Source organism: Lycorma delicatula, chromosome 3 (assembly GCF_047948215.1).
Source record: "Lycorma delicatula isolate Av1 chromosome 3, ASM4794821v1, whole genome shotgun sequence".
Classification (NCBI taxonomy): domain Eukaryota; kingdom Metazoa; phylum Arthropoda; class Insecta; order Hemiptera; family Fulgoridae; genus Lycorma; species Lycorma delicatula.
In genome coordinates this window covers 185,670,572-185,684,241 of record NC_134457.1, presented here as the reverse complement: position 1 = coordinate 185,684,241, position 13,670 = coordinate 185,670,572, and the positions used below count along the sequence as shown (strand labels likewise).

Below are 13,670 nucleotides of genomic sequence, written 5' to 3'. Positions count from 1 at the left end.
CCTCCGTCTTGCGGCTAATCATTCCCGCTAAATTATCGGCATAGGCTATCATGTCGACCTGCTGAGGAAGTTGTAGTCTCAGCTACATTGTCTCACTACATTGAACGCTATAATCCATAACAGGTGCCCTAAAACGGCCCCCTGCGGTACTCCTCCAAACATCTGATGGTTTAATTTATCCTCTGTCGTTTCCACTACCGCCCAGCGATCCTTCAAATACTGACTTACCTGCCTCAACAAGTAATCGCTTATGCATCTGTCTTTCAGCGCAGTGATGACAACGTTCCAAGGAACTGAATCGAAGGCATTCCAGACATCCAGTAACACTAGAGCAGAAGTGCCTCTCATCCTCCAGATGCCCCTTTTGATCTCAGCAGCCCTACCACCACTCTATTCACCGCCTGTATGGCAGATCGACCTTTAACGAATCCATATTGATTGTTATGGATACTCTGTTTTGTGCGGTTCTTCCATAATCCTGTTGATAATTGCCCTTTAGACCGTTTTAGCTATATTATTTAATAAGCACAGAGATCTGTAGACCTTCCCCAGATCTTCAGTTCTGTTTTTAGGTATAAACACCATTCGTGCTTTATTCCAACATGTTGGGAAAACACCTCTCCCAATTTGTTTGTTAATCATCTCCAACATCTCACCAGAAACACTTCATCAATTCTTTTATCACTGGAGCCGGGATACCGTTTGGCCCCGGACTTCTATTATTCCCAAGCGCATTCACAACTGCTACAATTTCTTCTAGAGTGAATCTTCTCCTCTCAAATTCCGCTAGACACTCAACTACCACCTCCCCGACGGGAATAGTCTCACCAGTTCTGTTTTCGCTAAAACTTCGGGAAGCACTGGCAGACACCTACCAAATCGTTTCACCACAATTCGGTAGGCTTGGCCTCATGGATTGCCAGTTCTATAGTTAGATCTAGTTCTTCACATAGTGCTCTCCATCTTAACTTTTTGCATTCTTTATTTCAAAGTTAAGGAGACTTCTAGCAGCCTTATATTCACGCGACGCTTCCTCAAATCCAGGCCTCATATTTCTGGCCACCCGTTGAGCAATCCTTCTTCGGCGATTCATTTCAAGTATCAATTCTCCGATTCTAGAGGATTACCAATAGACATGTTTGTGACCCATACTACATTTCATTGTCCTGGTTATTTTCTCCCTGACAACGTCTCTGAATATCTCCGGCGTTAGCGGCACTCCATATTTGATTCTGTTGGTGACTTTCCGCATGTCAGTTTCCACTTGGTGCTCTGTAAGTCGTCTAGGAATTTCTCTTGTCCTGGTTCTGATGCTTAAATTTTTAATCTCCAATAACACCGCAAAATGGTCACTACCTGTTTCATTCTCAAGCACCCTCTACTTCCAATTATCGTGTCTCCATTTTCCGTCCATTATGCCAAGATCCAATATAGAACTATATTCCCTCACTGGGTATGTTGAAGACTGATCATTCAGACAGTAATAACCTGTCAGCTCCAAAAATCCGTTAGGATCTCTCCTTTTCTATTGGTGACATTACCTCCAGCAGCCACTGTCCTACATTTAAAGTCACCGACTATTATGCCTCTCTTGACCGATTTATTAACCAACCGATGCAGCCTATCAATAAACTCTGCATACCTTGAGATCTCACAATTAGGTGTAATATGCTCAAACAACTACAGTGTCAGCAAGTTCAATTGCAACCAGGCTGTTATCCCTATAGAATAGACTTTATCCATAACTAACACTGACATCCTTGACAGGCACATTACCCGCTGCATCAGCACACCACATATTACTGGCCACAGTATACTTGTTAGGCTCCAAGGTCATAGTATAAAGTCCACCTTATTCTCTCTTGCAATGATGTCAATAAGATCAAGATAAGATGTCAATAAGATGGGAGAGATCACTCCTATTAGCATTAGTAAGCAGTATCTTAAGCATTTTGCGTTTTAGAGGACTCCATGCCTCCAGTGCTATCAGTTATCTTTCTAGACTTTTCAGGGCGGTCTATCTTAAAATGTCCCACCTCACCACAAGCAAAACAGGACCTTCTCCTTTCTGGACAATCACATCTAGACGCCCTATGTGTGACTATTTGTTGCACAACCTCATGCTCTTCCTGAGAATCAGTCTGTGTAGCTATCTCAGTTGCGCTTTTTTCAACAGACCTTTTCTTCAACAATAACTTAAAAGTCCGCAATCTGCCGCACCAAGCCATTTCTCAGCCTGTTTCACCTCCTTCTTAATATTTTTATCTATATTACCGTGTAGTGTAGTAGCAAGCTCTTCTAGTTAGGTAATTAACTCAACTAGTTCTCCTTCAGGTTCTCTATCCTCTGTACTTAGGGGTCTTTGTCGCTTTCTGACTTCATGCCCCCTTCGTTCTTGTCTTCTTTCAGCAGTTTTCACAGACTCTATGCTGGTAGATGGCATCATCAACCCCTGAGATTTTCTCTGGACTCATTATTTCTTATTCTTCTCTTGTGGGCGATCTTTCTAATGCCTTACCTTCATTATATTTAATACCTTTGTAGATTTTTTTATTTGCTTTAATGAAATAATACCATAAATAAACCCCTGTCTGTAGATAACATTAATAAATATTCTAATACTTCAAAACTTAAAAGATAATTATTCAATTTGTGTTTGTGTTTTAGGAACACAATGGAATTTGCAAGAAAGTGATGATTCAGTTGTATTCATTAACAATTATATAACTGATAATTATATTGATAGGGGGTTTTCCTTTCCCAGAAGTAAATGGGGCTTTATAAATACAGATGACGTTGATGGATTTACTGCATATAAGGTAAAATATGTTGATAATTTATATTAGATGTATTTGTTGATTTATATTAGATGTAATCACATTGATAATCGTGCAAGAAGTATGCACGATTTATTTACTTAATCAATTTGATTAATCAGATGTAATTTATGAGTGAACCAGTGTGTCACACTTTGAGATCATAATTCTTATTAAAAAGAAGATGGTCAGGTTCACATAAAGGAGATATTACTAATAAGACCAGCTGGCATTTTTGCAAGCTTACTGTTCCAGAGGTTATTATATTGCTAGCAAGCTGATGGTTGTTATCCAAGAATCCGGCTCTAAATCTCAAATGAATTGAAGTATTCCCTTAAAAACCTTCTCATCATAATAAGCAGAATCAGCATGGCTAATTTAAATAATGAACTTGTCCTTATCTAAGTAACACACATTCACTCATTGGCAGAGAAAACCGTTCAACTTCTTTCCCAATTTTTACTATAAAATTGCAAACTGATAGAAGAAAGTACTTAGAAAAATAACACTACAAAATGTTAACTACTGGCATTTCCTATTTTTCTTCCTCTTCTGAACAAAAATCAATTAAAACTGGTATTAAGAGATTTGATGAGGTTTTAATTTACCATTTACTTATTCTTTCCTTTTTTAATTATTTATTTATAAAGTATAAAAAAACAGAAAGAATAATCATTCAAAACTTTGACTAAGTCTTAACTTTTAGGGATTCCAGTGATGATATAAAATATAGTCAGGAACATTTTTATTCTGACCAAACTTGCACGGCTAAAGCTGTAAAAAATTTTTATTGTGCACGCATGGAGGGTTGACAATATTTACTTGTGGTAATCACATTGATAAACACAATTTTTTTTTGTTTTTCTATTTCTTAACATGTGATGTATGAAACCAATCTTTATTAATGCTGATAATGATTCTGAAATAAATATTTTTCCATCGCTCCATGTTTTTGAAAAATTCCGAAATTTAAATTTTAAAAGTTGTTGATATTATATGATGCATGATTACACACATACGAGGTCTGTTTAAGAAATACGTAGACTGTTTGAATTGCTCGGGTCGGTTGGTTACAGTCAAATCCGCTTGGCGTCGCCATGTTCCTACAGATCAGCTGATTACAACGCACTTTTTGATTGCAAATATCATTATTGGTTGCTTAGCTACGCGGTTGTTTGTGAAGTGTGTTTTTTGTTTGGCAGATTTTAGAACGAGTGACTTGAACGAGCAAAGAGTTGCTGTGATATTTTGTGTTAAACTCAGAAAATCTGCGAGTGAAACTTTAATATGCTCAAGACGGCTTACGGCAACGTTGCTATGAAACATGTGCGACATGTTTTAAGTGACATGGACGTTTTAATGATGGTCGCCCGTCAGTCGATTGAAGACGATGAGCGTCCTGAAGGTCCTTCTACGTTAACTGACGACTCACACGTAGGCAAAATCAACACCCTGGTTCGGGCAAATCGACGTCTGACCATCAGAGAGCTTGCTGAAGAGTGTGGGATATCAGTTGGATCATGTTACGAAGATTTTGGCTGAAAAATTGAAGATGCACCACTGGTTTTTTCATCACGACAACGCTCCAGCCCATTCAGCCCTCAGAACTCGTAAGTTTTTGGCCAAACACTCGATCACTGTTCTTCCCCACGCACACTACTCACCTGAGCTCGTTCCTTCTGACTTCTTGTTCCCCAAACAATGAAGTCAGTTTGAAAGGAAGAAGATTTGAGACGAAGAAGATTATATATATGTATTACAAGAACAAAGATACTAAAAAGTGAATAACGTATTTAGTGAATAAAGTGTAAAAAATAGAAGGTGTTTAACAAATTTGTGTAGGTTGTAGCCGTCACAAAGCATTACTTTCTCTGTCAAATCAGTTATGTCACCCAAACGACTAGCAATAGGTCGATCTACACCTTAAGCACAAAAGAAAAAGGTATTACGAGCTTCACAAACAGACGAGCAACGGGAAGCAAGACTAGAAACAGTTAAGAGTACGGACTGCTCGATCCAGACAAATACCGCACGCTGATTTAAATCTTGGTGCATTCCATTACGATGCAAATTATGATTACAGTCTTCATCCAAGTGTGGTTATTGGAAAAATGGATAAATTATGCGTGTATTGCAGTGCCCTCAATTTTAAGAATAAAACACCAGGAATGTGCTGCGCGGGTGGAAAAGTGCAACTGCCAGAATTACATTCACCATCCGAACCATTATTGACGTTGGTAACAGGTGACACAAGCCCATCGAAACATTTGTGGCAAACATACACAATTACAATTAATGCTTCCAAATGACATCGTTCGGTGCAACAGATAACAAGCGCGAGAATTACATGACAACATTCAAAGTCCAAGAGCAAATTTATCATAGTGCAGGATCACTAATAACACTGCCGAACGCAGATTACAAAAAAACTTTACATAAAAACTTTATTCGATCAACAAAACGAATTAATTCGATTGTTCAAAACTGACTTTGAAAAAATGCTAGCTGATAACTACAAAGTTGTAGTTAGAGCAGCAAAACACCTGTCAGCCAACACGAAAGACAGTACAATGCACCAACAATTGATGACGTGGCGATAGTTATAGTTGGCGAAGAATTTAACTCGCGTGATATAATTTTTCATCGCAGAAATGGTGATGTTAGCGAGTCTTAAAAACTCATCGCTCATACGACGGATTGCAATATCTGATTTTATTTTGGCAAGAAGAAGATGGATATAATTTCAGCATCAAATTGAGAAATCCTCAAACAAATGAGGAAACGAATAAGAAAGTCAGTGCCGTGAATTACTATTCATATCGATTGATGATTCGTGAAAACGCTGAAAATCATATCTTGAAATGACAGTAATTGTTCCATCAATAATACCGAATGACTCCTCTACATTCGATTAAATCAAACCAAAGAGTTCCGAAGAGTACATTCATTTACGTGATGCAGTTGTTAATGATGGCAATGTGAATCCCAATGTATTGGGAAAAATGGTCATACTTCCGGCCACATTTACAGGTAGTCCACGACACATGCATAAATACGCACAAGATGCAATGACGTATATTCGCGCATACGGCTGCCCAGGTTTGTTTATTTCATTTACATGCAATCCTACATGGGATGAAATAAAAAAATTTCTGTTAATTGGACAGTCCTCATCGTATCGTCATGCTATTTCCGCCCGTGTGTTCAAACAAAAATTGAAGACTTTAATGGATTTAATTGTCAAGCATCATGTTTTTGGAGAGACTACATGTTGGATGTATTTCACTGAAAAGCAAAAAAGAGGATTGCCACATGCACACATTTTGCTTTGATTGATCGAAAAAATCACACCAGATCAAATTGATGAAATCATCTCAGCAGAAATACAAGATATCGACAATGATCCAGATTTATTTGAAGTCGTCACCAAAAACATGATTCATGGTCCATGTGGCTTACTCAATAACAATTCACCATGCATGTCTAATGGGAATGCACGAAACGATACCCAAGAGACTTTCTTGCCGAGACTGTCAGTGGCAATGACAGGTATCCACTCTATCGTAGACAATCAACTGAAGATGGCAGTAAATCCATCACTTTAAAAGTACAAAACAATGATGCTGAAGTCGATAATAGTTGTACCGTATTCACCGTTAATCTCGAAAACATACAAAGCACACACCTATGTCGAGTATTGCAATTCGGTGAAATCGATCAAGTACATTTGCAAATATGTCAACAAAGGAACGAATATGGCAATTTTTGGAGTTGGAAATGTAACCGTATATATCGATGAAATCGACCAATATCAACTGGGACGCTGCATTAGTAGCAATGAAGCAATATGGCTCATTTTATCATTTCTAATCCGTAAACGACATCCAACAGTTGTTCAATTGGCATTGCACCTTTAAAATGGACAATGCGTGTACTTCACAACAGAAAATGCACGTGCAAGATCATTGTTACCACCGCCAACAGCGTTAACTACATTTTTCTTATTGTGTGAGGATGATATGTTTGCAAAGACGCTACTTTACTCAGAACTACCAACATACTACACATGGAATACATCAGCGAAAAAGTTTCAACGTCGCAAACAAGGTAAAGCAGTTGAAGGACATCCCAATTTATATTCGACTGTCGCGTTAGGGCGTCTGTTCACTTCACCAAACAATGCATAATGCTTTTACTTGCGATTTCTGTTAATCAACGTACATGGACCGACATCCTTCCAAGAATTGAGAACAGTAAACGATCAAGTATGTGCAACTTATCGTGAAGTTTGCCAAATATTAAATCTTCTTGAAAACGATGTACATTGGGACAATTCAATCGATGATGCATCGAATACAACTCAACCGTAGCAAAGAAGCATATTATTTGCAATCACATTGACAATGTGTTTCCCATCCGATCCAAAATATCTTTAAGAAAAATACAAAAACTACATGAGTGAAAATATCTTACATCGTTTGCGTGCAATGACTCAAAATCCGGACATTCAGTTCACACCAAACATGTACAGTGATGCACTGGTTTCGATTGAGGACATATGTTTAGCAATCGCTAACAAAGTACTGGTACAATTGGAAAAGGCTGCGCCGAATCGATCTGCAAACGACCTTTTCGATCAGGATTTGCAAGAAGAAACACACCTCGATGTCGACGAATGGGTATATTTGTTCAAACGAATCTTCCGAACTTGGTTTCAGAACAACGCATAGCATGACAGAATTATGCATGTAATTACAAGCCAAAGCGGCGGATTGTATTTCCTACATGCGCCCGGAGTCACAGGTAAAACTTTTCTCATTTCACTTATTTTGGCAACCATACGATCACGAAAAAATATTGTACTGGCAATCGCATCATCAGAATTGAGGCAACTCTTTTGTCTGATAATTTTCGACAAACTCTACCAGTTATACCACATTCAGTACCCACTAATAAACTTAATACATGTTTCAAATTATCAGTTTTATGGCGACACGTACAAAAATTGACTTTGAAGACCAATATGCGTGTACAACTACAATATGATGTGTCCGCTGAGTGTTTCGCAAAACAATTATTGGATATTGGGAATTAACCCACAGGGTTGGTCTAGTGGTGAACGCGTCTTCCCAAATCAACTGATTTGGAAGCCGAGAGTTCCAGTGTTCAAGTCCTAGTAAAGCCAATTATTTTTACACGGATTTGAATAATAGATCGTGGATACCGGTGTTCTTTGGTGGTTGGGTTTCAATTAATCACACATCTCAGGAACGGTCGAACTGAGAATGTACAAGACTACACTTCATTTACACTCATTACATATCATCCTCATTCATCCTCTGAAGAATTATCTAAACGGTAGTTACCGGAGGCTAAACAGGAAAAAGAAAGGATATTGGGAATAGGAAAAATGACAATCGATGAATCGACAAAATGCGATACATTGCCAACAAACTTCTGTAAAATCACAGCAACCACAGACGAAATGATTCACAAAGATTTCCAATATATCGCACAGAATTACAAAAATCATCAATGGCTCAGTGCACGTGCTACATTAGCAGCCAAAATTAATGATATTAATGCCATCAATTGCAGCATTTGAAACGAAATACCAGGCGAAGCGGCAACGTATAAGTCTAACGATACTGTAATTAATCAAGATGAAGTTGTCAGTTATCCAACTGAATTCTTGAATTCACCTGATTTGCCAGGCATGCCGCCACACGTTTTATCATTGAAAATTAGCGTGCCTATTATTCTTCTCCGAAATATCAATCCACCACGACTTTGCAACAGTACCAGGCTTTCAATGAAAAAGATATGAACAATATAATCGAAGCTACAATTTTTTATCGAATATTTAAAGATGATGTACTGTTGTCATGCGTGCCACTGATTCCGACAGATATGCCATTCGAATTTAAACGTTTGCAGTTTTCGGTGCGACTCGAATTTGCAATGACCATCAACAAAGCACAGGGACATCACAAGTGTGTAGACTAAATTTGGAAAATCCATGCTTCTCACATGTACAGCTGTATATGGCCTACTTACGCGTCGGAAAACCTGATTTATTCGTGTATGCAGACGGAAAAACAAAAACATTGTGTATCTGAAAGCACTTCAAACAGAATTAAAACACAAACACTTTCTTTGAGTGGCATTGCAACGCATGCCGAATATTAGCTAGTATTCAATAAATTTACTCTTGTACGTAATTAATGTAATTAAATTATTTTGTTAACATAGTGAAATAATTAAAAAATATTTTTCTTTAAAGCTGGCCACTGTATTTATGTTAACACATGGACATGGTATACCGTTGATTACGTCAGGTTTTAAATTTATAAAGCATGAAGAGAGTGTTGACGGTGCTGGTGAAATTACAGTAAAAACAAGTGGAAAAAAATTTAATAACCTACACCGTATACGTGAAATTTACTCTAGTGTGGATTTCCGAAGGCTTGCCTTTTCCAGTAAGTTTAATTTAAAGAACATTTTTAATTATAGTTCTTTTATAACAGATTTTAACAAAATTTAACCAAAATATGTGGGTGCACACAAACAACACACACAAAATTCACAAATATATACACAAGCTATTTGGTTTCAGATGGATTTTTTAATAATAATATTTTTTAAACATTTTTATTCACATATAATTACAAAATTTTGTTATACTGTATTATGTTTTATTAAGAATTTATTAGATTAATAAATTCTTTTATTTTTAAATGGGCTGGCAATGTCTAAAATTGTAACAAACCTACCTAAATTATTAAAAAGTGTTTTTGAAAGATTATGCCGCAATTTTTTCCTGACCATCCTAAACGACAAAAATTAAATGGAAAACTTTTTTAAGAGTTTTAAAAATATATTGATATAAGTATGTTTAAAATCACATCCATTTCTTAATATAATTTTGTAACTTTAAGTTATGCAGTTAACTTTAAACTTTAATTTCTGCATAACCTCATTTTTTATCACCAAATTCTACTTGTCATGGCATTTTCTGGAAAACTATGTGGTTAGAATATTTTTTTACACTTAACTATCACTTATTAAACCCATCTGTTAAGAGATTCGGCTGATCAAATGTTGGTAAAACTCGTTTGCTTTCTAATAAATATTTTCTCCTATCACATTTGAGTTTTACAGTTTTATATATATATATATATATAAGCAGACAGTCAGATTTTCATTTTTAAACATATTTCAGACACCGTTTGAGAAGATTTGACAAGTAAACCAAAAAATGTTCTTTTTGTTCAAACCTGTTTTTAAAAAGTTTTAATCTGATTACAAATGTCCATTGAACTCAGAAAATTCATTCGCACATGACTTTAGATTTTGAAATATTATTTTTCATAATGTTTTATTGCATCAGAAAAATGTAAACACAACCTTTAATGTTTTTTTTATTTGCTTTAATTTTTACAAAGACTCCACATCTCTGAAACTCCTTGTACATATGAACACTCTGTGCTGGAATTCAATGTTATTAATATAATTTATGATGAGACACTTTTTGACGTGACAACGTCTTATAAATCGATGAACGCCGGCAGCACACACGAAAAATTGTCCCGTTCCGCCTGAGCCGAGCCGAACCGTTGTGCAATGGAATATACTATCATATCAAGCAGGTTTTGGCGGGCTTTTCAAAAACAGCAATTTCATGAATTTGATTTATGATTTTAATTTCATCGTTTTAAATTGACACTATCAACATTGATTTGATTAAAGTTTATTTCTATAACAAATTGTTCATAATTATTTTTGAACAAATCATTCGATTTATACTTGCAAAAATTGTTAATATTAATTATTATTATTATTATTATTATTATTATTAAATGAAATGAAAAATGGAATATTAACGTGTTTCATTAGCTAATTAAACAATCACTTCAATTCAATTTGTTTGTTTAAACAAGTAATTTTTTAAAACATCCAAATCATGGATGAATTTAATTAATTGGTATTCTCATCTAGCCCAACGCCAGTTTCTCAAAAAACATGTGTTTACTTCTTAAGGATAACAAGTTTTTTTTTGCAACATTACAATCAAAGGTCGACGAATATCGCGGGCGCTTGGCGCCCGCGATTCTTTTTTAATTATTTATTAACTTTCTTTAAAAATTTCACGTGTTATCTGCAATAAGGACAATGGACAATATAAAAAAAATGAGTTTTACTTAAAATTGCATTTAAGTCCTACCCTATTAAAGGGACTTGTATGTGTATCTGTCTGTGTATGCGTTCCTCTTAGCTTTGAACATGCTTTCATTATCGAACATACTGCCCGTCAAAAAATCATGTTTTTTCTTAAATGTTTATAAACAATAAGTAAGAAGAAGCAACACCAGCAAATAAGAGAAAAAAGAAAACATATTTACATGGTTAAACATACTGCCTGTCAAAAAATCATCAAAGTTTTTCTTAAATATTTATAAACAATAAAATAACAACAGTAATAATAATTGCAAAATTAATAAAAATTTATTTACATATGGATATTATAGATCTTAATGAAAATGTTGAGAGTGTGCAATCTTTAAAAGATGACTAAACCGATCTAAACCAAATTTAATTGGAAAGGATTGCTGCTATTTTTCGCTTTTCCTTGATCAATTTTCATCATTCAAAAAAATATTTTACTCAAGAGGTAATAAATTTTGGACACCTAATAATCCCATTCCTAGACGTCGTCCGCCAGGGCGAGTCTGTTAGCGTTAGTTTTAGAAATCTGTCTGTTTTTTTACAATTACCATCTGTTTTTTAAATCATTCTTTTTAATAGTTTAATTTAAAATCTGTCAGCGTTAGTTTTAGAAATAATAATAGCTTTGATTAAAAAACATAATAAATGAACATTTTTTTGTAAATAAAAATGATAAATTTATGATTTCGCTATTGTGTATTTTATCGAACTCCTTAAGTTTGCTATAAGGTTCTGTTTATGTCGAAATTTATTGATAATTGTCTAGTATGCCTTCAGCTCTTTGGGGTCGATTTACATTATCGGTCCTTGCAATGCGTTGTCACGCTCAAATCTCGTGCGAAACGTAGTTCCACACAATCCTTTTTTTTTTTTATTATAACTTTTTTAATTTATTGTTACATAGTGAGTGTAGCTTAGTATGTTGACCTGCACTACTTGGGTCTGCAGTATTTTTGCTATTAAAAGATACTGCAAGGAAAAGGAATTTGGCAAAAATGAAAATGATTAGCGAGTTTAAGAATAAAATTATGCTATTATTTTGTTTCTACGAAATGATTGTATCTGGGAAATCTGTACTGTTGTTTAGTCTTTGGAGAAATGAATAAGTATAAATAATACTTTAACATTTGTCATTATTAGTTAATGCAAATCCTATATCATCATTAAATGTATCGACACATATGTTGACACAGGGACTGAAAGCCTATGCACTAGCATTTTGTATGCATTGGCCTCTGTTACAAGCAAACTAAAACATTGACACTTTCTATGTCTTTGTGGAATGGTAACATATAAAACACAGGTTTCATAAACTTGCTGTAGTGTATGTAATTGTTGAGTTTTATTCTACAATTATATATTGATGTTGTGATCTAGGCTTACTTCCTGTTGTGTAACAACTAATAATATTAGAATCATTCATGAATCATACCTGACTAATGTGCTACTTATGAAATATTGTAAATATAACACGGAATTCTGTGATTTTCATTTGCTTATTTCTAATCTACTCTAATCATTGCGCTGTGAAGAATCATATGTCACACATCGTTTGTAATTTTATGTTCTAGAAATGGTTATTATAGAAACATTTATTGAACTGTATATTTAACTTAATGAAGTGAATATAGCTGTTGGTGTTTTATCTTTTAATATTTTGTTGTGTTGTTTTCATTTAAGGCATTATCATAAATTCAGTCATTTAAAGTTTTAATATTTCATTATAGTTATTTTCTTTTAAAATGTCCAAGGAGGAAACGGTATAGTAGTTCATAGTCAGACGAGGGAAATTGTATTCAATGTTTACAACTTGTTTTTATAAAACAATGCAGGAACCGGAATAGTGAGGAAAACTTTAGTGCTGAATATGGTTGTTCAAGCGACAAAAGTATCAAAAAGAACGATCCAAAGAATTATTGCAGAAGGGAATTCAAATGAAATTGAGCAGCCATCTCTGTTCGTTTCGCCAAGAAAACATGTAAATCATGCCAGTACTGTGTGCAATTTAGATTCATTTGACACTTTGAGACGATTAATGAATAATGGAATTTAGAAGGAAAAAACAGAAGAAAACACAAAATACTGATAGAATGGCATGACATTAAAATGCAAAGAATTAAATTTCTGCTACAAATTTACCTGTTTCACGAAGAAAGAAGACTGATTGTATACACAGATGAAACCTACATTCACAGCAGTCATGTGACACCAAAATTGTGGGTAGACATAACACACCTTCATGACAGACTGAAAGCACCAGTAGCCAAGAGCTCACTATTAATACTTATTCGTGCTAGCTATAATACAGGATTTATTAACAATACTTTACATATGTAAGAGTCAAATAAGAAAGGAGATTATCACAAATCGATGGATTCCGAAAAGTACACGAAATTGTTATGGGAAAAGGGTATAATATTCCCAACTTGTCACCTGGTCGGTCATTGTTCTAGATAACACATTGTATCACAACGTTCTGCTACAAAAGCAGCCCAACTTTAAATCTTTAAAATGCGATATGATAAAATGGTTAGCTGAACAACAAATAACTATTCTCCTGCTATGATGAAGATTGATATGATATCATACTGAAGATATGATATCATAAAATTATGAAAAGAAAAGCAA

The 13,670-nt window shown here is 35.0% G+C and overlaps 1 protein-coding gene across 5 annotated transcripts in view; it reads left to right on the top strand.

Annotated features, from left to right (window-relative positions):
* LOC142322278 (alpha-amylase-related protein-like) overlaps positions 1-13,670 on the top strand; it is a 113,669-nt gene that overhangs the window by 85,627 nt on the left and 14,372 nt on the right. For all 5 annotated transcript variants that reach the window (XM_075361185.1, XM_075361187.1, XM_075361186.1 and 2 more), the window contains 2 exons: positions 2,668-2,819; positions 9,100-9,295. In XM_075361185.1, the coding sequence (XP_075217300.1) occupies positions 2,668-2,819; positions 9,100-9,295 (348 nt within the window). The remainder of the gene's footprint in view (positions 1-2,667; positions 2,820-9,099; positions 9,296-13,670) is intronic.